The sequence below is a fragment of the Drosophila innubila genome (genome assembly GCF_004354385.1).
Source record: "Drosophila innubila isolate TH190305 chromosome 2R unlocalized genomic scaffold, UK_Dinn_1.0 1_C_2R, whole genome shotgun sequence".
NCBI lineage: Eukaryota > Metazoa > Arthropoda > Insecta > Diptera > Drosophilidae > Drosophila > Drosophila innubila.
The window spans coordinates 24297424-24325209 of record NW_022995374.1 but is presented as its reverse complement, the minus strand read 5'-3'; the positions used below and the strand labels follow the sequence as shown (position 1 = coordinate 24325209).

At 37.8% G+C, this 27786-nt stretch overlaps 1 protein-coding gene across 1 annotated transcript; it reads right to left on the bottom strand.

The window, feature by feature from the left end:
• Window positions 1–297: 297 nt before the first annotated feature.
• Window positions 298–27786, bottom strand: LOC117784059 (protein grainyhead-like). Its single transcript, XM_034621660.1, has 3 exons — window positions 26955–27786; window positions 16621–18346; window positions 298–902 (listed from the first exon to the last, which is right to left on the bottom strand). Exons 2-3 carry the CDS (start codon window positions 17925–17927, stop codon window positions 326–328), a joined length of 1884 nt encoding a protein of 627 aa, XP_034477551.1. The 5' UTR covers window positions 17928–18346; window positions 26955–27786; the 3' UTR covers window positions 298–325.

The window sequence follows — 27786 nt, the reverse complement described above, 5'->3', positions numbered from 1 at the left end:
CAATTGCAGGTCTTAGAGAAGCAGCGACAGCGACGACGACGACGACGACGACGACGACGACGACGACAACGACAACAACAAAAACCGCAGGCAATCACAGCATGTTAATTAAGCAGACAAAATAGAGCGCAGGATGTGCGCGCTCTCTCTTTGTCTCTCCGACTCTGACTCTCACTGTCACTGTGAGTGTGACTGCGGCTGTGGCTGTGGCTGCGCAGTCGCTGCGCTGCCGCTAAATGTGAATGGGAAGTTTGATCTCTAGTCTAATTGCCTAATACAAATTAATTTCTAGTTGGATCTGATTTTGGAATTGCGTGCGTGTCCATTAAAGCATTGAAATATGTAAAGCTTTTAGCAGAGCTTTTAAGCTTTGCTTTTGATTTGGATTGTGATTGTGATTTTGATTTCCTACCTTCTGCGTTATCACTGAACCGCCACCGTTGGCAGCGGCGCCAATGTTGCCATTCTTGGGATCCTTGCTCAAGTCTTCGGGTTCTCGTTTGATGCTCAGCAACTGTTGTTGTTGCTGCTGCTGCTGCTGCTGTTGTTGCTGTTGCTGCTGCTGTTGTTGCACGACAGCAGAGACAATTGAGCCCGCACTCCCCACACCCGCTGTGGTTATGGTTACAATGTCGCTGGGATGTTGTTGTTGGTGCTGTTGTTGTTGTTGATGCTGCTGCTGCTGTTGTTGTTGTTGCTGCTGCTGTTGTTGCTGTTGCTGTTGCTGCTGCTGCTGATGTTGTTGCTGATTCGAGATTGTTGTTGTGGACACAACGCCGGTTGTGGCCGCCGACGATGAGGGGTGTGAACCAAGCAGAAAGCCTTGAATTTCATTTTGCGATAGGCCAGAGACATCGATAGGTGTGGTCTGACCATTTAGTTTGCCCGCGTTGCTCGCATTGCTGCAAAAACAAAAACAACAACAAGAAAAAAATAGCATAAAAATAGATAGACAGAGATGGCAAGATTTAGATAGAGAGAGAGCGAGAGAGAGTGAGTGAGAGAGAGAGAGAGCATGAGTACAAAATTGTATTAAATATTTAAATTAATTACATAACTTATGTTTTTGCCACCCACAAATGCATATTAATTGCTTACTGTTAAATCCCAATCAGAATATGTGTGTATGCCAATTGGACAACTGACAATCAAGAGCGCAAAATATGCAGCAATTGCAATTTTCAATAGTTAATCCGTTGGCTGCGCCTAATTTGCCAACAACAGCAACAACAACAGAAACTACACCTGTAGCTGCAGCTGAAGCTGTAGCTGGACCTGTTACCAACTGGCCAATCGACTCAAACACACACACTCGCACACGCACACTCGCACACTCACACACACACACGCCCGAATAGGAGCAACAACTGAAACCAAACCAGATTCCAGCTGCAGTATAACCCGACTGAGGCCGTCTTTGGCCAGTCAAAAAAACAACAACAGAGACAACAACAACAGAGACAACAAACACAGCAACAATATCTGCACAATAAAAACAAATTGCATTCAATGAAAATAAGCCACAAACGAATCGCACATCTACAAACCGTTTTTTCTGCTTTTTTTTATTCATTTCAGTTTCTTTCACTCTTAACCCTCTAAGACTATCTTCTAAAATAATGAACAGAAATAAGTCAAAAAATTTTTACTAAACTGAATTTGGGTCTCAGAATTCAAATAAGAGCTCAGAAACTGTGTAGAATATTTCGTTTAACTGTAAGGTGACAATATTTAACAAAATTTCAAAATTTTTATTTTGTGATAAAATGCTCAATTTAAATATTAATTTTGATTAGTAATTAAACGCACCTTTCACAAAAAAAATATATAAAAAAATTAATCGGTTATTTTTCAAGCTGTATTAATTTAAAAAAAACGCACATTTTAATAGATGAAATTGAACGCACAAAAAATCACATGACATGTGCAAGACACAAAAAAAACTACCGTCAAAATATTCTGAGTGATTTTAAACATTTGCAATTGAATCTACAAATATTTTATTATTAAAAATTGAATTACTTTTTTAGTTATTGTAATTAAACGGGTAAGTGTCTTGAGACACGCTTACGTGCTAGAGGGTTAAAGATCTCTCGGAAAAAGGCCTTAAAGTGATTCAAGCTAATGACAGTTAATCGCATATCGATAAACACTTTACGGCTCTTTTGGTATTTCCCCCCTCAAATAACAAAAAACAACAAAAAAAACAAAAATAAAGAGCACTTTCAAGGTCACAAGTACAAGTGGCATACCAAATTTGGTTGAATTTCTTGAGTCATGTTTTAAAGCGTTTCAAAAGAAACAAATTAAGAATTCAGTGAATACATTTGTATCCAAAAAAAGAACTTGATATGACGTCAAATATTACGAATAAGTTTAATTATAAACATTAAAGTGGCTTTTATAGCAAACCAAGTGGGAAAACAAAAACTAAGATATGATACACTAGCATCATCTTCATAAAATGAACTGTAATCACTGTAAGTATTATAAACTCAAGAAATAATCATTATTTTTTTGTAGCAAAAAAGCATTATTTTATGATTTTTTTTTTCTGAAAGATAATGATTATGTGTTCAGTAATATAAATAAAATCATAAATTTGAAGATCATGGTGAAATGGCATAGAATACCCTTAAAGAACAATTTTGGTATATTTCACGCTCTTTTAAAGCTACTAGACGTGAATGATTTTACCAATTGACGAAAAAAAAACAAAACTATTATTATTTATCATCTCTCCTTAAAATATAATTTTGTTAGTTAAAGCTCAAAATATTTCTAAAAGCCATTGCTTATAGAATGCCTCTATCAGTAATGATCTAATTTATTTCCAATCTAAGTGATATAGCTGCAATTGGAAAAATAGGTCAAAAAACAATTTTTAATATGAAAAACTTATTTTTTTTTTAAAGATATTTCAACCATTCGCACATTTGTATAATTTTTATTGTCGTATACACCCTGAACAATTTTGGCTAAAAGTTGATCCCAATATCATATAGCTGGCAAAGAACGATCGGACGAAAATCAACTTTAATATGATAAACTTTGTTGTTTTTTATAAAGCCTAGAAATATGAATATTATAAACTGTATCACTTTAATTTGACATATACGCTTTAGCCTAAATATGTAACTAACTTTATGATAATGTATCATAAAGATTTTTTTTATAAAAATGGAACCGAGGAATACAAAAAACTGACAAATGAGAACAAATGTCGCAATTTCTTCATCGAGCAGCTGCCGTTTTACGATTGCGAGATACATTTGTATCTATATGCATATAAGAGTGTGTGAGTGTGCGTGTGTGTGTGTGTGCGAGTGTGTATTGGGTAACTACATACACATAGGTTGTCCAAAGCTTTTAAAGCGCCCGTCGTGCCCGATTTCACCCGAATTGCGCGCCATGTCCACATTTAATTGTGAGGTTAAGGCCGCACAACAAACGGACATCGCACTTGGGATTCGCTTCTTCTTCATCTTCTTTTTAGTTTTCAGACGTGAAACATGGCACATTTCTGTGTTTTTTTTTATGTTCTGCAGAACATTTTCGCTATTAAAAAAACCTTTTTCGTAATGCGATATATGTCTCTGTCTCTGTCTCTCTTCGAGCAGTTGGGCCTTTAACCGCCCGATTTTAGGGTCAGTTCGTGTAAAGCACGTAGAACAGCAACATTTATTAGACACTTGGTAGAACTGTCTTTTAATTGTTAATTGTGTTTCTAAGCCAAGTCCTAACCGAAGACGACCTTTTCCATGCCCCCTTAGCGGTGCCTCACTGTTTGCCTCCCGTTACAGTTTCGACAGCCGCAACCTCAACTTGGCTTAAACGACAACACAAAAAATGAATAAAAAATATAAATAAAGCCAAAAAACGCACAAAAAAAAAACAAGAAACAAGAAATTGACAGAAACTCACTGTGATTCAACGAATCTTGTGTACCCTACACGTAAAAGAAATTAAGAAAGCTAAAAAATAATGTGACCATGGAGGAGATAGAGCTAAGAAAGACATTTCACTTGAAAAGAAGGTTGTGTAAAACAGAAGAAGGTATGACATTAAATATTACGCTTTTAATAATATTAAACATAATTAAGTCGATGATCAAACCAGGGAGGGTGTATTAAAGAATTAAGTACTAAAACAACAATATTAATAAGCAAAATTAGTCAGTAAGGTGAACATGGAGGACAACACAAAAATATATATAACTTATTAAAAGTCAACGTAATAACCGTGGAACGTTAAGGACAGTAATTTGAAGGATCGCTTAACATTTCTAACAAACATTCAAGAAAAGTCTTTGTAATAGAAGCGACTTTTGTCAAGTGGTATTAAGGGACAATGGAGGATAAATTAGCTATATGTGGAGTACGTAATTTTATGAATAGAGGCTTGAAAGAGAGAACAAGATCACGTTTCAAAGTTAGTTGCAAAAACGCAAAGTTCCAGAATAATATTAATCTAAAACGGTGTAAAAAACTCGGACATAGCGAATTTTTTAAATTGAGTAGCAAATTTAACTTTATGTTTATTTAACAATTATATCCTGCTAAAATCAAGAATTTTAAACATAAATTTGAGGATTGATTTTTTCAGGGACTGTAAATAATAATTATTTTGAATTGAAACTTCTCACTAAATGTATGAAAAAGTCAAAATTGAAGTTGATTTAATTTTCAAGCAAAAATTAAATAAATTAAAAATAATGTATAACTTAAAATTAATAAAAAGTTAATAAATAAAAATTAAAAGTAGTCAATTTATTGTAATTTGTATATTAAGAATTTAATTTATTACATTCCCTGATTTTAAGTTGTGTAGAAAACAGCTAGTTACCACGGTTGCAAACAGTTTGCGATGTTTAAAGTGCCCTGTTGGTGAGGGTATAATGAAAAGAGAACGCCGAAAGACAGAAAGACCAAAAGACGGAAAGTCAGTTTGGAAAAGCAGCACAAAAGTTATTTCATAACACGATTTTCGGAAGCGCCGCCGCGAGCTACGTGCCACCGCGAATTTCCACGAAGCCAAAAGGAAGACACAACCCAATTCCAAATAGGCGTTAAGCCGAGGTCAAGTCAAGAGAGTGGGGGGGAGGGGAGGGGTGGTGTTGCCTCCACTTACCTCCACTGCTGATGATGATCCTCCTCCTGCTGAGCATCGACATCCCGGTAATAGCTATAAACAGCATAGGAGGAGGCGGAGGCGGAGATAGAATCGGTGGCATCTGTGGGAGCAGCAGTTGCAGCGGGAGCAGAAACAGAAGGAGGAGGAGGCGGATGAGGCGGATGTGGAAGCTCGCTGGCCACATGAGGCTGCAAGAGGCCTGCGGCAGTCAGTGGCAGGTGCTGCAACTCGTCCTTGGCTGTCTCATAGTAATGATGATGATGATTTTGCTGCTGTTGCTGCTGCTGCTGATCATCATGATGTTGATGATGCTGATGATGAAGCTGTGGCGGCGTCGGCGTCGACGTTGACTGCTCTGCCTCCAGGTTGTAGCCGCGTCTGATGGAAGGGGGGTAATGTTCAGCAAAAGGGACAGCGAGAGAGAGAGAGAGATTGAGAGAGGAAGGTGGGAGAGAGAGGGGACAGAGGAGGCGTTCAAGTGCGTGCATTTTGCCAGTCGAGCGATCCCCATTAGCATTTATTTACATAACAAATTTGGCCAGCCCGCTGTGTGTGTGCGTGTGTGCGTGTGTGTGTGTGCTGTAACTCTTGCGGCAGCTTTAAAGCTTTTGGGCTCAATCAGTGAACGGCGATCGGCAACAAAATTGATTCGTTTAGCGTTATTAGCGCCATTAGATGAATGCTGTTAAAATTCCCAACAACAGCAACAACAAAAACAACAACAACAGTAAAAAATAAAAATAATAGTAATAATAAACCAACGCAGGGCCGTAAACTTTTTGTTAACACTTTAGTTATACCGGCATCCGTGCAGGAATCGAGCTACGCTTTAAACAGTGTTGCCGTTTCAGCTATTTTATAGCTAGAATTCAAACTAATGCAATTTGCTAGGAATTTGATTATTTTCTTTTCTTTACGAGAAAGAAAATTATTTATTGAAAAACAATAGATTGCTAGTTTAATTCAAATATCTTGAAACAGGGGTTAAAAATGAAAATAATCTTAGTCCAAAATATATCAAGAGCAAACAAAATGCAATATTTGAGGTATTTTGAAATGCGAATGAAATAAAAATGGAGAGTATAAGAAATTAAAATAGATCAAAATTTAGTTTGGTCAGTTACAAAATGTTTCGGACAAAACAAAATATTGAACAGAGGTTCAAAACTTGACAGATATACAGGTGTGTTCCACAAATCTCAAGAGATTTTAAAGAGACAAAATTTAATTTGTGTAGTATACTTTCAAAGTCACAAATTGGGACAGTCGATCCAAATTGATTGATAATTTCAACAAAGTTATTTACTTTATAACTTTAAGCATAGACACATTTTTAAAATGGAGTCAAAATCCAATTAAATTTATCGATTTTAACCTAAACGAAAAGTAATTTAGAGCTTCAATTTTTATTTGATTTTGCAGATAATGTAATTGAAGTTGAAGAATATGTTTCAAAAAATCATATTGCATTTTATTTATTTATCAATAATCAGCATGAATTATTAAATAATCATTATTCAAGCAGTTTTTCTTGATTTAGCTAGCAATTTTTAGCTTTGTTTTTGAAGAATTTTATTAGCTAGTTAAGCCCTTGTTTTTTTTTTTTTGCAAAACTGGTGTAAAGACCGATTCGGGAATCTTTGCACTGCATGTGGTCCGTTAATAACTTATTTCCCATGGTATTGTAAGCATTTACAGCTATTAAGTGCATGTATTGTGCTTTCTAGTGAGCCTGTGATTAGGCTATAGTCCACACAAAATCACTTCATTAGCAACCGTAAAAACCCAGGTGGGGAGTAAAGGTAAGTGCAACAAGTAGCGCAATTTTTTATTTTCGCAAACAAAACAAAAACAAAAAAACAAAAAAAAAAAACAATAATAGTGTAACGTGTGTGCAACCCTTAGAGCAGCCTGGCAACCCTGTGGATATTTGGCACATGCAGCGCATTAACACCTTGCCAAGAGGAGGCCGTTCCAAAGGGCTGTACCAGAAGGCAGTACCAGAAGGCAGTACCAGAAGGCCGTGCTCTGTGGTATCGAGCCTGGGAAGTGCCGGCCCAGTAGCTAAGGCAAGGTGCTCACCAGAATCTTGTTGCAAGAAATAAAGTAAAGAAACTAGTAGAAAAGGCTATAGTTGAGTAAACCTGACTGTGAAATACCCTGCTCTTGTGCTTTAAAAGCACATAAAAACGACAACAACCCTTTAGTGTTCTCTACTTCAAACTCTTGAATGTTTTTCTTATCATATGTGCCATAATTCTCTCTTTTAATATTAATCTTTAAATATTGTTTCTTAAATTTTATGGATTTTACTTATTATTAAAATTTTAAATTTCAGTAAAATTTCATCATTTTGGTATTGCGAAGTGAAACTGCATCTGCTTAGCATACACAGGAATCATCTTACCAACTTTCTGATCTTTTTTGACGAAAATTCATAGTTTTGAAACAAAAATCGAAATTTAAAATAAGAATTATTAAAAAAAGAGAAATCGTCATAGTTGTAGAATCAGTTAATTATTATTTTTATTATTATTATTATTATTATGAGCACGCTACATGCTCCTTAAAGCATTTTCAGAGTAATATCAAGAATAAACAGAACAGTTAAGTTACTGATTTTTCTTAACAGGGCAGGGTTCGAACCCAGCTATAATAGAATATGGAATGGCGAATATTCTGGATTTTAGAAACCTGTCTGCCTGTACCATTAGCTTTTATAGAAACTCATCTAGATTTTCCTACAGACATAAAGCGGACTTGACTATTTATGCTGATCAGGAATATATATATACTTTAAATTTAAATAGAACCTTTTGCACTTTCTAAGTGCAGGGTATAAGAACCGGTAACTGCTGCTATCAGCGGTAGCAGCTGCCGTTGTTTCTGCTGCTGGACGAAGAGACGAAGACGCATCCGTTAGATCATAATTGATATTTGTGGCAGGGCAGAAAGAAGACAATCAGTGGCAGCTCGGACAGCGTCCAATGCTAAGGACGACGACCCTTTTCTTATGGCGCTGGGAATACAAAGCACCAAATTTGCATAATGCTTTCAGCTAGCATTACGAAAAGGATTCTCTCGGGATGCGCATGCAGTTTTCACATGAAATGCTTTTGCTTCGGGCCAAGGCCGATAACGGACCGAAGACGGGGACAGGGACAGGGACAGGGACGGAGATGTGGACGGAGACGTGGACGGGGCAATGTCTTAGCATTTGATACGGTCGAATGACGATCCTCGGGGCGCAATTGTTGTTTGTCATTGTTTCTCAACGTTGGACATCGCACCTCATTCATATCCGTGTCTGTGTCCGTGTCCGGCCCATAGGACACTCACTTCAAACGGATAGCAACCCCTTCTGGGCAGTCGCTTAATTTGCATAAATACTCGCAGCTCGTATCAGCCAGGTAAGGAGTAGAAACTCTTCTTGTTGTTCTTCAACCCCCCGTCTTGATCATAAAGCTGCGGATGCTATTAATAAAAACACAGAGAGGAGACATCGAAATCAGAAATCCTTTTTCGGTTTGTTGTCCGTAACACCCTCCCCTACCCCTACCCCTATTCCTTTCCCTTTCCCTGCCCATTCCCCTTCCCTCATCAACATGATCATCTTGCGCATTTGTACAGCAGCAACAACAATAACAACGGCTATCGAGGTCCATTAATTTGTCCACAACGCACCCAGCGCGCATCCTTTTTGACCAGGCAGCAGTCAACGTCGCCGTTAGCTTCGCTGTCAGCGTCGCCGTGAGAAAGATTTGCGCCTGCGCCTGCGCCAGCGTCTGATTGGAAAGCGCGCAGCTGCTATTCCACTTGGAAAATGCAAAGAGTTGTCGTTGTTGTTGCTGTTTTGGTTGTGTGCGTTTTGTGGCATTTACATGCTCATTTTTTATGCAAATGGATTTCTGTAATATACCCAGGGAGACACACAGACTCCCAAAAAAAAAAACAACAACAAAAATACACCACTGTTAAAACGCTGGAGCCAAAAGCAAAAGCGAAGCCGCCAGCGTTTTTGTTTTTTTTTTCTTCTTTTTTTTTTGGTATGGTTTTTGGTTTTTTGATTCTGTTTTTTTCGGGCGTGGGGGCTATAAATTTCTCATTCGTATCGCATTAATTACTACAATATTATCAACAGCAACAGAAAAAACATAAAAACGAAACAGCAACAACAATAACAGTAACAACAGACAACAGCGGCAGCAGAGACTTGCGACTGCGTCTACGGCAGCGACAGCGAACGTATAGCGGCCATATTGAAAAGATGCAGAGATCAAGTAAGTGACAGGCAGAGCAAGAAAGCAAGAGGAGGAGAAGGAGTAAGCGCAGCAAAGCTTTGCAGCTTAAAAGCTTTGACAATAATAACAATGTTACACACACATACACACACACACAGGGAGAGAGAGATCAAGAGCGAGCGCGAAAGAGAAACTAAATACACAACGTGTTGGCTGGGTGGGTGGCTGGGTTGGATCGATTGGATTCCATGTGGATGCTAGCACACTTGAACGCCATCCACTGCGCGCGCATCTACCGTGACTCAGTTATCCAGTCGGTGTAGGATATGGCATAACTGCTCGTTGCATCCTGCATCATGTGTTTCAGTTAAACAGCTACAGTTACAGTTACCGCTATAATTACAGTTACAGTTACAGTTACAGTTTAAGGATACAAATTGTGTTGTTGTTTTTTGTGTTGCTTTCATGTCGCCCGTTTGTTTGTTTGTTTGCAATTGAAGCACATTTTGATGAGCTTTTACTTGAGTTTTATTTACGGCCTACAACAAGTCGACGCGGCAACGTTATTGAGAGTTGAGAGCTCGGACACTGATACGAATTCAGTTATTGAAAGAAGTCGGCAAAGAATAAAAATATAAACTTGATGCTGTTGTCGACCTTGTGGCTTTTCGATATCAACTGAAAACCACTTTGAGCGTTCGATTAACTTGTAGCGCCAATTCACAGTATGTATGTTTGTTTGTATGTGCTGTATGTGGATGTCGAGATGTGGAGTATAGGAGCAGAGAGGCAACAACAACAACTGACGACAAACGACAGTCGAAAGCGTACGACGTTGAATTGTGTTAACATGTTTCTTTCTTGTCTCGCTCAACATTGTTGTTGTTGTTGTTGTTGTTGTTGTTAGTGTTGTTGTTGTTGCTGCAGGTAGACTGCGCAGGTGAACAGGTTTGTTTTTGTATCAAAATGTCCAAACTCTGTTGCACCTTTAATATTAATAATAATAAAAATGAGACGCGAGAAAAAAGCAAAACAAAACAAAAGCAAAACATAAACAACAAGAAATTATCTACAACGAAGTTTAGTTGCCCTCAAACACGATCGCCAAAATAAAACCTACCAAAAAGATGCTGATATGAGCTTAAAGCTTCAGTCGCGAAGCTTTAAAGCTCATCAAAAAATTTTAAACAAAAGCTGTTTTCTTAGGCTTACCGAAAAAGTAATAAAAATAAGTTTTAAATCTTAAGAAATAAGATTTAGTGCATTCAAAATTTCTAACTGATTATGGAAATTTAAATAATTACAATATATAATACTAAGCAAAACGAAAAGTTGATGTAATTAACCTTATTTGAATCGAACCCAGGTGTAAATAATTTTGAGTTTTTACTAATGATCGGCTTTCAGATTTGCTTAAAAGCTGCAGAGCTGCATAAAAAGCTGATCTATTAGTAACTGCAGGAACTTAATACTTAATTTCGTGCTTCTAACTCTATTACAAAATGACTGATACAACTAATATGCTCAAATCTTTGATTGTTAATCGAAATACTCTAATTTGGAAGCAAGTATGTGTGTTATTTTGAGTGTGTGTAACGGTGACACCAATAACCCACTGAAATACTGTCAATAGGGGTAGTTAGGGACAAAAGTCGACCTGAAGACCTAAAGCAAAACAAATGCCAAATAATAAACATAATAAAGTACTCCTAACTTACTTTAAAAATATTTCAGACAGTCACTGTTTATTTTTATCCATTTTTAGGCGGCAACAAAAGGTGTCAACAATCTGCTGACCAGCACTGTACAGCGTTCACACACACACACGCACACTTATTCGGTTTTTTTTATCGTGACTAAAATGTCATATTAAAATAAAATAAAAATAAAAATTGAATAAAAATGGGGGGAAAAAACACGAAATACCAAGCAAAAATATGTTTTGCAGCTCGGAAATTTAATATGATCACTAAAGTGAAAGTAACTAAATAAATGAGGTGTGCCAGTCTGACAGTATGTTGTCCATGTGTGTGTGTGAGCGTGCGTGTGTGTGTGTGTGCGTGACCGCGAACGCCCCACAAGGAAGGCTATCATGAAGGGCATCCTTATGTATGGAAATTTCATAAAATGCAATTCATTTTAAACACAATTTTCTGTGGTTTCCGCATGATAAATTAAATACACTGCGCTACATAGTTGACTATAAAGCAACAGAGTTGCATATCATTATATTTTTTTTTTGTTTTAGCATGCGAATCTACGAGCAAAAGTTTCAGCTACTTTTTGTGTTATACAAAATAATATTTAGTATTGAATTATAAAAATTACTTTACATTACATTTTTTTGACAAGTCATTGCAAACATTCTGTTTTATCCCCAAGTGTAAAAGCTTTCGACTGACTGGCTGGTCAAAGCTTTTGTTTGGCTTGAATTTGCTTTGATTTTTTAACTCTTTATGGTCAGCTGTCATAAAAATGTGCTTGAAATTGGCAAATGATGGATATTAAGATATATTCCCACATTTGAGTATTGCACAATGCGAATTTAAATGAAAATGCATAAACCGTAGACGTTTTATGGCGCCTAAGCAATAAATATACCCATGTACGTGTGTGTGTGTGAGTGTGTGTAAATGAACATTGCAATGCACTTAACCGAATAATGTGGGCAATAAACGGTTATAAAAAAAACGTCGTCGCTTTAGGCGGTTAACGAACGTCAAAGCTTTCGTCATAATGCCTTGACATTTCATCAAAAGCTTGCCAAAGCTCTGTGCTCGATCACTGAGACAGAGACAGACAAAAAGAGAGAGAAAGAGATAGAAAGAGAGAGACAAAGTAAGAGCTTCCACAAGAGCTTCAACCGTGTTGTGCAGTGTAGTTTTTATTTAGTAAGCAGCTTAAGGGATAAGGGGACATGTGGTGACAGGCACTTGGGAAAGGATGTTCACAGTCAGCCTTAAAAGCAACAACAACAACAACGAAAGGTCAAATCTGACTGATGCACGCAGACGGACAGATGATACGTGCAACATGCGGCTTTAAGTAAGCTTAATGTGTACAAGTGCTCGACTGGCAGTTACCCTGTAATTCGTAAAACATATAAAAGCTTAAGAATTTTTGTTCAACATTTTGAACAATTCTTTATAGGGTAGCTTTATAGGGTATATGGTAACCAAAGCATACCCATTTTTCTTCACAACTGGTACATTCATATTTATTCAAATTCAATTTGGCATAAGAGTAGTCGAATTACAGCATTACAGGGTATATAGAAGTAATGGCATACCCAAATTAGACGATGTTACTACTTTCACATGGAGAAAGGCAGCTGCTTAGTTATACAAAGATAGTTTGTAGATAGTTTAGTTTTATAGGGTATCTTTAAGTAAAAAACTACCCAATTTAAATTGCTGTTTGTTTCTCATTTTAACTTTAAATTATTTACAGGGTATCAAACTAAGCTTTGCAGGGTATATATGAGTAACAAACAAACTAATTCAATTAGAGCTCAACTAACATAAATGCATTAAGCAATATGAGACCATTTCAGCTTGTTCATAACTACAGGGTATCTATAAAAACAAACTACCCCATTTGATTCGAGTCTTACATACATCTTAAGTCGTTAGCTGTGTAGCATCAATTGTTCTAGTACAATATGCCCAACTCAGCTCTCTATCAATTACAGGGTATCAAAGACAATAGAAGAAGTGTCGCAAAAGAAGCTGCAGCTGAAGTTGAAGCGTCAACCATATATCAAACTAGGCAAAAGGCAACTGTACAACATGCAACAGCAACAGCAACGCAACACGCAAAGCCAATGGTCAATGTGGCACGTTTGTTAGAATGCAACAGGCAACAGGCAGAAGACAGGAGGCAGGAGGCGAACTTGCAACGGGCAATGCCATCATCGTCTTGGGGCTTCATCTGCTGCTTCTTCTGTTGCTGCTGCTTCTTCTTGTGTCTTCAGCGCTTTGGTCAAACAGCATGCCACACGTCAGAGGCGTCCATCGGTGTACAGTGTGTCCACTGTGTCCAGTGTGTCCAATGGTGTCCATGGCGTCCACTGCATCCAAGGCGTCCATATGCGGAAACGCAATTTTGTCGTTATTTATGGACCTTGGCGTGCATGCAACATGCATGGAGCGGCGACTGTGTTGCTGCCTCCGCTATAACAGGATGACCATCGACGTTGCCAGCATTAGAAGCTGCCCCCCTCCTGCCCCATCACTCCTTCCCGCTTCCCCAGCTGTGGTTGCTGTTATTGCCGATGCTGCGGCATGCAGATTCAGCTGACGATGACTTAGTTGGTGTTGCTTGCCTGCCTGCTTGCCTCATGAGGCAACTGGCAACGGACAACTGGCAGCACCTTGCTCGAGGTGCCTTGCCACATTGCCACAGCGTTGCTGCATTGCCGCATTGGCGTAACGGTTCTCTATTAGATTAATTTATATTCAAATTTTTATTACTTGCGCATACCAAAAGCTCCACGATGATGATGATGATGACGATGACGACGATGGCGGCTGTTGCTCCAAAATGAATTGCCTGGCAGCGCACAGTGGTCATGTTGGCTATTTTAGCTCTTTATAACTTATATTGCCAATATTGACAATATTTTTTATTTTATCTTTGTTTTTAATTTGAATAAAAATGCAAAAATTACATTTTTAATGAATATGTTGGCTATATAAAACGCATCTAAACTTAATAATTTTAATTTTTTATGAAACTAGAAGTAAATTTGTACGCAGCCTATTTTTTTAATTTCGAACAAATTAAATCTCTTACATTTAAGGAAAACGGACGTTTCGTACGGTTTTTTTTTTACACTTGTTAATACATTTATTTTTTTTGACTTCATATTTAGTATGAACCTTCAATCTTAACATATGATTTTACAATCTAATCAGTTTTATTATATAAAATATTAGGTATGCGGTGTCCAAATTTCAAGGTCGCACGTCTAACGGTTTGGCTTTTACCCTGCTCAGTCAGTCAGTCAAGTCAAAGATAATTGAAGTTTAATTTGAATTCAGAAACGTTTTTAATTATTAAATAATAAAAAAACAAAAAAATAATTTATAAAATAATTTTTAAAAAATAGTTGAAATATAATAGAACAGTTATTTTTTCTGTACAAATTAGTTTTTAGTATAAAACCTGAAATTTTGTTGACAAATTTATAAATTAATCTGGCCCAAAATGAGAAAATTGACCACTATGCAACGGTGTGGCAAAGCGACTCGATGTGAGGCTGTGGCACATCCGCGTGGAGACTGCAACTGCAACAGCGGCTAAAACTGAGACGGAGACGGAGATGGAGACGGAGACGAAGAATCTCTTTGGCTCTGTATTATTAGTCTTCTCGCCTACTTGCAGATTCGATGCACGCCAAATGCCAGAGTTTTCTATTTGTTGTTGTTGTTGCAATAACGTATAGTAGAAACAGTTACAACGGAAGCTGTCATTCCCCTGGGAATGGGGACTGAGGATTGCCTGGCGATTGCACTTGGCCCACGAATCTGCGCTGGCGTTGTTGTTGTTGTTGTTGTTGTCGTTGACTGTTGCTCTTGTTAGTGTTTGTTGCCTATCGCAATAATTAACAGTAAAAAAATGGTCAGCGGTTAATTCAAATGCATGAGAAATGCAAATGACCAAACATTTTAGCCAAAAGGACGCGTCCACAACTGTTAACCAGGCCAATGGAGATGTTAGCCCGATACAACGAGCACTCTCAACTCAACTGTGGGCCCAGATGTGCGACAATTAGCCAAGATTGACGATAAGATGATGACTTGGCCGGTTGCGATTCATGAACATGGTCTAAAGAAGCCTTTACATCGATTCTTTTAGCATTGCGGACTCTTTTCACGCTAGTGATGTAGCTGGAGAAATAAAGGCAATGGAACACTATAGATAATCTGTCTCAAAACTGTTTGCTAGCAACCTTATCATTGGAATCTGATCTCATCCTAATTCACATCATGTAAAGTTCTTCCTGGCGGATTGTACAACACGCTGGTGACATAACTAGAGAAATTTAACTATACCACAGCACACTTTGTGAGTATTATAACAAACAAGCTTTGAAGTGTTAACCCTATAAATTATGATTTACTTTTATCAAAATTTATTTATTTAATAAACTAATATTAAGGTTAAACCCTTAGGATAAGCGTTAATCCTATCCAAATCTTAAATTAATTATTATTAAGCTTAACTCTACACGCTAGTCACATAGCGCAGTTAATCAAACAATACAGCAAACAACTAAGGAAATAAAGACTATTCATTGGAAATTTTATCCTGAGTATTTGAATTCTATTCAAGAATACAATTTCAGTTGCACGCTAGTGACATAATTTAAATACATCAAAGAATTCCAGAGTAATCAAACTATCAAGTGATTATTATGGAATTCAGTTTACAGAACTAAATTCCTAGTTCCATTGGCATTGTGAATTTTTGTACTCGCTGGTGACCTAAGCTCAAAAGCAAAATAAATTGAATGTCGATTTTGAAAGTTGGAAGTTGAAAGACTATTAAATTTCCACCCCTACCGAATCTTTCTGAGACTACGTAAGCCACAGTTCTGATATAAGTATAAAAGCGAAATCAATCAAATATATTAGTTACTATTAAAAACTTTTAATTAACAGTCCGTCAGACTCTAATGCCTCTAATGCTGGTGACGTAACTAGTCAATTGAAATCAGTAGCATAATCGTTTGAAAAACTATTAAGTGACAATCCTATCGTTAGCATTTCATAGTAGTACTAGAAAAATCTTACCACGAGAGAATGCACATTAAATAAAATATTTTTCATAGTCCCCAATTGTAAGATTCTTATAGCTTACGTGTATAAAAGGTATCTCAAAGGATCATTGATTTCCCCTTATGGTATCTCAACCATTATTGATCTCACTACATTCATATTGCCAGTGACTAGTGACGCAATTTATGTAGAGAATGCATTTAAAATGTAATATTCTTCCCCAGACTCCAATTGTAGAATTCTTTTACTAGTGACGCAATTTCTTGAGAGAATTTATCGTGTATGGAATATTCTTTCCCAGTCTTAAATTCTAGAATACTTGTAGCTAACATCCCTAAGAAATATGTATATTAAAGGATAATTGATCTCACTGTGACTCACCAGTGACTAGTGACGCAAATTATTGGATTATTCGTCCCCGTAAAGCCCGTATAAATCGTAAAAAATGGTAATTTTTTACTCACCCCTGCAAGTGCTCCTCAACGTCGGCAACAATGTAGACTGGTTGTCCGCTGGCATTGGTGGTTGTGGCATATGGAAGACCCGCTTGGACGACCACCTGACCGTCGGAAACGAGACTGCTGATATCACCGCCGGAGTAGATCTCGAGACCCTTCTGGTCACTGGTGGAATAGATGACCGTCTTGCTGCCATCGTTGTAGATCAGATCGATGTGCTTGTCCGGCTGATATAGTTCGGGGTCAAGCTTCTGTGGCACCGCCGCCAGATGTGGCAACTGTTTGACATTCACATTCACACCATTCGGATCGGATGTGGTATAGATAATGGATCCGCCGCCAGCAGCCGCATGTTTCTTGTGATCCTCATAGATCTCCGCCTCGGTTTTGATCACATTGTCGTTGCCATAGTGGAGCACGGAGGCATCCAGGGGCAGGGGCGATGTCTGGTAGACTCCCTGGTGCTCGTTGTTCAGTTTCTGGGCCTGATTGTACATCGCGGTGGCGACGGCATTGTCGTTGGGCATCAGCTTGGAGGGATCGCTGACGATGCGCGTGAGAATGTGCTCACCAGCCTCATTTCTGGACAGGATGTGATGCTCCCCATTGATGATCTCCCGCGAGATGATCTGCTGCTGCTCCCCATTGGGTCCCACCACTCGTATGATTTGATTCTCATCGAATTCGATCTTTGCCAGCGGTTGATGCTCCTGTTGTGCCTGTTGCGGTGGCCCGGACAGATGCTGTGTGCTCATCTGTGCCGCAATTCGGGCATCTATCACCTGGCCATCATCATGGCCGCCATTTGAGCCCGGATTACCGCCACCGCCACCGCCTCCTCCATCCGGGGGCATAACCACCTTGGGCGTCTCATAAATGAACACCGCCTCCTTGTCGTAGAGCTTCGACGAATCCGTATGCAAGTCCAGGACATTCACATTCGTCATGGTGGCCAATTCCGGCTGTGGACTGTCCGGCGATCGGTGCATTGTGGTCAAAAGGGGCACACCGTTTTGGCCCAGTGGCGAACTGTTGCTGCTGGCCACAATATTGGCACCACCCTGCTGTATGGGTGACAGTGAGGCGTCGCTAAGATGGCCACCAACTCCGACTCCGACTCCTCCGATTCCCACAACGCCGAGACGATGCGAGACAAGTGAATGTGAATGTGGATGCAATGTGGAGTGCGTGTGTGGATTGTGATTGTTGTGATTGTGGGCGTGTCCGTGCGAATGGGCGTGCGAGTGGGCGTGGCCGGACAGCGATAGATCGTTGGACGTTATCACGCTCGTTGTCGCGGTGGATGTGGACATTATATGTTCGGCTAACCTGTTTCGACTCTTGGGGATTACTTAACCAGCTAATTGGCCAAATCAATGGAAGACGCGCGATTCTCGATGTCGCTTGGCGAAGGCATTCGTAAAAGCTTCTATAGTTGCAGTTGCTGTTGTTGGTGTTGGTGTTGGCAAGCTATTGTTGTTGTTGTTGCTACAAGTATATACACATTATTAATATCACTATCACGTTTTGAATGAAGGCACTTGTTGTTGTCGTTGTTGTTGTTGTCGTTGTTGCTGTTGCTGTTGCTCTTGTTGTTGCTGTTGCTGTTGTTGTTGTTATCGTTTCAATATTGCATTTGTATGGCACTAAGGAACTTGGCTAACCAAACAAATAGCCCCTGTGTTGTTTTTGTTATTGTTGTCGTTGTTGTTGTAGTTGTCGTTGTAATTAGCTGAAATAAAACAAGTTTTGAACAAATTAATTAATACAATTTTAATTACTTTCATTTCACTAATCTAACCGTTAAACATTCTTTGCAGTCTGTGATCACTTCAACAGATCTGAATGACTCTCAAAGTCATCAAAACAAGCGCCTCTAAATTATAATTTTCAATTAAATGAGTTGTAATTTACTAAAAAATACTTCAATAGTTAATCATTTAAATAGATTAGCAATGTGAGCTTTTATTAAAGAAACTTTAAAAAAGAAACCATAAGTGTTATGAGTAATATGTAAAAAAAATAATTTTAAATAGTTATTTAAAAAGTATCATGTTCTCAATATGATTTATGAATTACTTCTTAATAAAAATTATATTTCAAATAAAAATTATTATTGACTTTAAATTATTCCCTCAACAATAGTGAGTAAAATTTACTTTAATCAAATCAGTCATTAAATACTAATAGTTTAAATGGATTTTGTTTTTTTACAAGAGTTATTGTTTTGAAATGAGTTATTCGTTTTTGAATAAAGTTTTTCACAAAAGTTGACTACGAATGATATATAAAATAAGATTGAATACTAAATGTAACAAAGCAATGTCAACAGAGTTTTTAAATATTTCTTAGTTTCCCAAGTTAAAACTTAAAAGCATCGTCAACTTTGTCATTTTTTTATTGACGTTGCTAGAAATATTGAGATTACTAGACTTACTGCATATTGTCTATGATTAACTTAATTTAATTTCTGTCGAGACTCTGTAATATTACAGTATTTGCTTTCCCTTCGAAACGTTTAATGTTCGGTAGTCAAATAGCTAACTGATCGATGATCAATTAAATAATCAAAAATATCACGACAAAATATGATCAATTATACGATTCCATTTAAAAAACATTTCTAGATGATTCTAGCCTGCGAGCTTTTGCTTTGTATTTATCCGAGGAACACAAACAGGAACATAAAGCTAAAGCTTTCAGAGATTTTTACACTGATTAAAAAAATATTTCAAAATCAAGATTTTGGTCTAAAATCTAAGAATTTTGGTCTAAAAAATGCGTCGAGAACATAAAAGTCTTAAATTAAGAAAACACATCTTGGTTTTAAAAACATGTCAAAAAAGACCAAGTTCTTATTTTAAGAATAAATGTTCTTAAAATTAAAATCAAATAATAAAAAAATTAAAAATGATTTTTTATATTTATAATTTGTATATTGTGTTCGTTGAAATGTATGTAACAGCGAGAAGGAGGCATCTCCGACCCTATGAAGTAAATATATTCTTGATCAGCATCAACAGCCGGGTCGATATATCCATGTCCGTCTGTTCGTCCGTCTGTGTTAGCGCTTAGATCTCAGAAACTATAAGAGATAGAGGTACCAAATTTGGCACACAGATTTCTATAAGCCCCACGCAGGTCTGTATAAACACAAGGATCTCAAAGACTGTAAAGGATAGAGTAACCAAATTCGGTTCACAGATTTATATATACCTCACGCAGATTAAGTTTGTTTTCAATTTAAGCCACCACACCCACAGTTTTTAGGATTATACGTTTTTTATGGTAATTACTGTTATATATTAGTATTATCTATTATCCTACTGAATCGCATCATGATCGGACAAGTAAAACATCAGTTATGGCGAATTAATGTTTTCAAAGTAATACAAGTAATTTCGTTAAAGTTCTTTTGTATATATTGAAATAAGTTACGGGTATCCTATGGTCCGGATCTTGACTATAGCCCTTCCCACTTGTTTTTTTTTTATTCATTTTGACTTTTATACATTTTATTCTGTCTTGGTAATTTTATATCACACAAAAAAAACCTCTACACGAGGTAAAAGTCTATTGACGAAAGCATAATACAGCTCCAAAACTTCTGATATCCAGTTTTGTGAAGAAAAAAATAAAGTTTATTATATAAAACTTTTAAACAAAAATATAAATTAAAAAAAAAACACGAAAAAGGCCACTCTGCACTGTGCGCAAAAAGGGTGAGTTATCACGAGCAGTCTTTTTTCGCAGTGCCGAATTTCAATTTTCGTGATTTTGTTTTTTAAATTTATATTTTTATTTAAAAGATTTATATAAAACATTTTTTTTTTTTGTGTGATATCAGAAATTTTTGAAATTGCTTTTGCTTAGACATTGTAACTTTATCATTAATGCAATACATCCCCTTATCTCATGAACCAGGTGAGTTTGAAGAAGTTTTAGTATGCCATTTTGTAAGTTAGGACTAAACTTTTCGATCGGTATACAACTCGATCTGATCGGACAGTCATAGCAAATTTTCCATATTAGCTGTATATATTGCTAGTCGCCTTTCGCACCCTTCGTGCTGATTTCGTCACTAGCGCTAACTGCCGTTCGCAGTGAAATGCTATAGCCTATTTCCACGACAGCACATTTGGCCCATTCGGCGCCATTTCCATCATTCGGCCCGAATGTGGACTTTATTTTATTCATAATGAATGTTAAGATTTTTTGCCATTCGCTATGCTTATCGATAAACTCGTAAAAAAAAGCAATTATCTCTTTAACCAGCTGATTTGTTCAATAAATAACTTAGCATACAATTTGCGCAATTTAAAATTGCAACATGAAAATGTTCTTATTTTCAGATTTTTTGCACAGAAATCGAACTATCGAAATATCGGGTGAATGGAAAATGTTTTAAAAGTTTCACATTTGGTCGTGGAAAGCCAAAAATCTGACACATTCCAATGAGAGTAAATGTGGCAAATGTGAGTGGTCGTGAAAATAGGCTATTATATTAATTTGTTGCGAGGGGGATTCGAACCGACCGCCTACCGCCTACTGCGCCAGAGCGCCACGAGACCACCATTTATTCTATATGAAATAGTACGTTTTAGTACTTTCCTAAAGATTTTTATTCTTGTATTAAGAACTTTGATTTTTTAGATTAATACTCTTTGCTTCAGTAATATGGTCTTAAAATGTTACTTTTTTTAAGAACAAAATATTTAAGATGAATGTTCTTGACTTAAGAAGTTGTTCTTTCTTTTCAGTGTATATAAGAAAGCTGATCAGAGTGTCCTGTAAGTGAAGTACAAATCTAAAAGCATTCTACAATAATAGCTAAAGTCTACATCCTAACGCTTTCCAACCCTACTCTCCACTTATTCATTCTCCAATAACTGCACTCTCCTATTGCCCATCAGCTGAGTCGTGCCTCCAAAACAAAATATAAGCAGAATGTGGAACGCGGAACTTGGAACTTGGAACGAGCTCAAACGTCAGCGATTTCCCCTCAATGAGCTGATGAGCCAATGAGTTATTGTTGTTGTTGTTGTTGAACTGAACGATTTGCAAGCACACTAACAAACGGAACAAACATGCAAACAAACATAAACAGATACAAAAACCGAAACACACAAAAAGAGAGAGAGAGAGAGAGACGCTTGGAATGGAAAGGGGGGATTGAGAAACAGGCGGAAAGGGGCGGAAGCAGACGGACGGATAGACGAAGGGCGGGAGCGAGGAAGTGAGGGACTGACGAGCAGAAGGGGCCAAACAACAAAAGCACAACACACGTGGCCGTCGAACTAGTTTGACTCCTTCGCAAATGTCAAACGTGTAACTGCATAACTCATCACATCAGCAACAACATCAACAACAACATCAACAACAACAACAACAGCAACAGGTGAAAAGAAGCGTCGACAGTACCAAGCAGACAGCTGACTGGCGCTAGCAGCGCTGTCGACGTCGCTGCCGACGGCGTCGTGCCTTATTTGTGTTTTGCTTTATTTTGTTTTGCTTACAGCGAACAAAAATTAAATAAACCCGGCGCTTTGTTTGGAAATTAAACAGAGACACCGATAAACCAATCCTACGTTCCACACACAATCCACAGCAATAGCTAGAATACTTCAGTTTTTACAACAAAAACTAAAAGAAAATTAATATATTAAAAATGTTTCTATGTTTTGAAAATTAAACAGAGAAACCGTTAAGCCAATCCTAAGTTTCACACACGCTCCACAACAATCGATCAGTATCAATTTCCTTTTTTTCCTCATTTTTATCATGCTTTTATAAATTTTTGACAGCAAAAATATAAAAATATTACATTTTTTGTTTAAATAAAACTGTCTCTTTTGTTTGAAAATTAAACAGAGAAACCGTTAAGCCATTCGAGCGTTCCACACACGATCCACAACAATCGATCAGCTGTAATAGTCCAGTTTTAATTTCAGTTTCAATTTCAATTTTCCAGTTAACAAACAAAACATGTTTAAATTTTTTCATGTGTTTTTTTCGAGGGATTTTGTTAAATGAACCGAAACAAACAAAACAACAACAGCAACAAGAAGTGGCAACAACTTGTTGTTGTTGTGTTTTTAGAACAGGTACCGGTAGTCGGTCGTCGGTTGTCGGTTGTCGGTAGTCCGGTACCAGGCCCAAACAACAACAACGAGTCGCCAATCCTTGACCTAATCCAGAAGTTGCTGATGCTGATGCTGACTTTCTGGTTCTCCAGCTTGGAGAGCAGCCTGCCCCCGAACCAGGTTCACATTCAGGTGGCACGTCCACTGCCAGTTATTGTTTGATAAAACGCTACCAAAAACTGCTGCTGTTGTTGTTGCTGCTGTTATTGTGGTTGTGGTTGTGGCTGTGGTGGTTGTTGTTGTTGCTACCCGTCGCAAAGTTCATGAGGCTGAGAGTCAAGTCTGTTGGGGATGTGGATAAACTTGTTTTGTCAGTGAACCGGCTCGAGTTCGAGTAGTGTCAGACTGCGACTCAGTCTGAAGATCGAGTCTCCCACCTACTCGCCTCGGCCGTCCTCCCCTCTCAGCCCTCTCAACCCTCCCAGCGCCGCCTCTGCTCCTCGTGCGTTGCCAATGCTGGTTCCGTTAGTAGGTGAGGTCAGTGTCATGTGGCGTGCTTATAGACTAGTTTTATATATATTTTTTTTTCTTTTTGGCACACAATGCACACACAACTTTTGGTTAGGAGACTAAGGCAGTGACAATGGTAGGGGCAGGGGCAGGGGCAGGGGCAGTGGTAGAGGGGTACTTGTGCTCTGCCCCTTGGCAAACCGGTCAATCAATATTGATGAGCTGCTGAGCGGCACGTGGCCCGTTACCAGATTCTTAATGCGATTAGACGTCCATCCGGCGGTGGGAATGGCGAAATGTGACGAAAATTCGCTAGAATTGCGTAGAAAGCTGTCGAGCAATTAGAAAACAATTAAAATGATATCAGCACTTTTTGAGCCATGTTGCTGACTTGGCCAATTTGGCGCTAACTATGAAATGGGGTCAACCCAACAGGTAAAATGTGAGGGGTATATCTGCATCTCATCTGAATCAGACTGAAAGTTCCCCCTCAGGCAAGGAATGAAAGAGAGTGGAGACTGGGCGAGTAATCTAAAGAGATTTTCTAAATCAAAGCTCCGACAGAACACAAAAGTTAAGCTTTTTATCAGAAGATTTAACTTTGTAATAAATTCGAATTAAAGGAGATTAACATTTACATTTATAAATTCTATTTCAATTAAACAATAAGCTTTACTTCTTGGCAGTTGAAACAAATTTCATTCTAAAAAGGAACGATTAGTAAGTATGACATTAAATTAGATTATTCTACTATTTAAACATTTATATTTTCAATTTTTCAAAAGACTGTTGTCATAATTTGTTGTCATAATTTGGTTTACGATGCGCTTAGATAAGGTACTAATAATTAAGTTCTTATGCCCTCTTCATTTATTTAACGTTATTCAAAAAATTTCAAATTTAAACAGCTTCACATAATGATTAAAAAAAATTCAGTTGTCAAGAGATTGGAAAAGGTTTTTAAGTACTATGTTATAGTAAACGATAAATTGTATGTGAATTTTTTAGCATCCAAATATGTGTATTTAAATTAAAAAATAAATTATTAGTTGTCTTGCTGATGTTAATATTATAATAGTATAAGCTATTGTATCTTAGCAGTAACTCCAATTCCAAGTCACAAAATAAATAAAGATCCCTTTAGGCTGGTTTTACTGATGTATTTAATTCGATTATAAAGAGGTTAGAATAGATTTTGATATATGATAGTAAGCACTTACATTTTTCTACATTTTTGACAATTTTTTCAAGACATCCAAAAGTATATTCTTTGCCCTTACAATTCCCAACACAATATTGGATGAATGTGTAAAAAGGGAGGGAAAGAGGGTAGTTAAGCTAAGAGAAATATTAAGACTATAGAGCTTTCCTAATACACTTTAAAATAAATATTGCATTTTCGAGGGCTTTTCCGCGCCAAAGCTCGATTTACACGCAGAAAGCTGTGCCAATTTCTAAAGTTCAAATAAACTTTGTTTGAATGGTAGAAAAATTAGTATTTTAGTGAGTTTTAAGAAGATTGCAATTAGTTAAAACATCCGATATATGATATTTATAAAAGTATTTTCTAATTTGCCTCTCCTTAATTTATTCAAAGTAGTTTAAAAACAAATCTCTGGAAATTTAGCCGTATCGGTGACTTTTCACTTTACCTAAGAATAAACGAAATAATCAATTCAAAGCAATACCATTTGAAATGCCATCAAGATTTGACATAATTTAACCCAGACAGTCATTTGATAGAACTGATACCAACACACCAACACACTTACAGATACATTTGTATATGTGTGAGCACCTTGAAGAGCGTTACCAGAAAGAAAGAAATGTACGAACCTAACCCTAAGCCATCGGTCAAAGCCGGGCATCAATATAACTACACATAAAGTCAAAACCCAAAGATGGAGAGATGGAGGGATGGAGAGAGGCAGAGACTGAGAGCCAAGAAGGTAAGAAAACGCAGAGAAGGCAAAGAAAAGAAATGAAAAGAAAAAGAAAAAAACAATAAACGTTAACACGAACACGAAAATAAAATAACTCTCTCACGAAGTGAAACCCCCGCCTCCCCTTTGGCGCGCTCACTTTTGTGTGGGTTAAGTGTGCCCCGACTGTGACCATGTGTGCGTGTGTGTGTGTGTGTGTGTGTGTAAGCTGGCTAACGTGCACATGTGAGTGCCATTGTATCTGTGCATCTGTGTGTGTGTGTGTGTGTTGCGTAGTGGCTAACGACGACGACGTCGACGATGTTGTTCATTTTACTGTACCATAATCGCAGCCCCAAATTGATCGCCATCATCAATGTGCGGACCACTAACAAAAAGTATAAAGAATAATACATAATACAAAATAAAAGAGAAACAACAACAACAACTACAACAGCAGCATTAAAGCCAAAGTCAACGAAGTCGAAGCCAAAACGATACAAGAAGCCACGAGAAAACGTAATCAAAAAAACACAACGCCAACAACATCGATTTTCGAACAAGCCAACTGAGACGCTGGCAGCGCACAGCAGCAAGCAGCGAAGAGAGAGAGAGCAGCTACCAGAGAGCAGCGCGCAGCAAGCAGCGCAAAGTGAGCAGAGAGCAGAAGTGACGTCGTGCATACAGAGACAACACCTTTTGATCCCTTTTCGCTCTCGCTCTGTGTTCGGGCGCTGCGTTCGGTTGACAGTGTTGCACGAACAGCTTTTTTCCCGTCAATTGTGAAAACGAATCGAGAAGAATGAGAAGCGGGAGTTCTAGCTTTTTTAAAAGGTTTTTGGATGTGCACAGTTTTTGTCGCTTTTAGTAAATGCATAAATTTAATCACTTCAAATCAATATAACAAGATAATTTGTAGAATATAACATAGGTATTTACTCGTATGATTATAGTAGTGTTTTAATGTTAATTCAAGCTTTTAATAAAGTCGAATATAAGCTCCCACACTTAATATTGATATGTTATGATTATTTATAGAATTTAACTCCAGTATTTATTCGTATGTACAAAGTGCAATTGCCTTCTACATATTTGTTTAATTTAAAAAATATCAGGATGCTATCAAATGTCTGATGGCAAAAATGCTCTGCAGAATTGATAGTTTTTTTGCCGAATACTGAAAAAGGCTGAAGTAGAATTTGAAAACAATAAAAAAAAATGTATGTTCCGTTGCTTAAAGAAGTAATTTAGCGGTGGCACTCTAATTATAATTATTGAATTAATTCCATGATTGAATCAAATAAATTAAATCTTTGCTGCTTAAGGACCTACAGATCACAAATTTAGTGAAAACACTGGAAGCTATTTACGTTTTATTAGAAGCAATGACAAAAAAAACTGGAAGTGTTTTATGATAAACTTTGATAGGATTATTGATACTATTGAAAGTCTATTTTATATTTTGTTTGAAAATTTCACCAATTTTACATATTTTTCCCGCTAAACAGCAGCTCTTTTGCTTCTAAACACTGTTGCCAACTCTGATTCAGGCGCTGTCTCACTCTGTCTCTTACTCCCTCTCTTTCTTACTCCCTCTCTGTCGCACTCTCTAATAAAGTAAGTGGCTGCTGCGTATTGTTGTTACCTATTACCGTCGCGGCTGCGACGTTGGCAGCGAGAAAAATTGTCTGCGCACCTTACAGGGTGCTTTATATTTGGCTTTTATTGATGTCGCTGTCGCTGTTGTCTTAAGCCTGGCTTATAGCTGGTTGTGTTGTTGGCAGTGTTGCATTTTATGCATTTATAATTACTTCTGTGTACTTACATATTTATTTATGCAGCTGTGCGCCTGCCAGGTAAAAACGTATATATGTTGTATATGTAGATGTAGATGGTTGGATATTGGATGGATATTGGCACTACAATTCGTAAGGATCTCTCTCTCTATGGCACACTATCACTTGCAGAACTTGGAGGAGGCTGTAAACCGAATAAAAAATGAACGTAACCGTGACCGCAAACGTAAGCGCAAAACGTTAACGTTAACGTAACCCGATTACTTTGACTTTGCTGACTTTAGAGACTGCGACGATTGTTGTTGTGGTTGTTGTTGCTGGTGGGTGCACCTTTCGCCACTTTTTTGCGCTGTTGTTGCTGTTGTTGTTGTTGCTGCTGCTGCTGCTGTGGTATGCGTCTTGGCTCAAAGCCTGACTGCGGGCTTTTTTGCTTTAGGCTTTCGAGCTTCTAATGTGCAACTCCTTGGCCTGTTTGTCGATTGAGTTGAGCTCTCGCTGTTGCCTCTGTTGTTGTCGTTGTCGCTGTTGTTGTTGTTGTTGTTGCTGTTGCTGGCGGGCGGCTGTGCATTTTGGATACACACACATACACAGGCAACGCACACAAACACATGCACTCGCCTATAGTCGGTACTAACACAACATTAACATTTGATTTGCGTATTTTGCATAAAACTTTTTAATTGCCACGACGAACACGAAACACGACTGCGTAGCAAGCGGGGGCGGGGGCGGCACATTCGCTGGCGGATGCGCGGTTCATTTGTGTCTCTTTGTTGTTGTTGTTGTTGTTCTCGTTGTTGTTGTTGTTGATGCTGTTGCTGTTGCCTTTGCACTTTAGTTAAGAGTTTAAACATTTTTCAT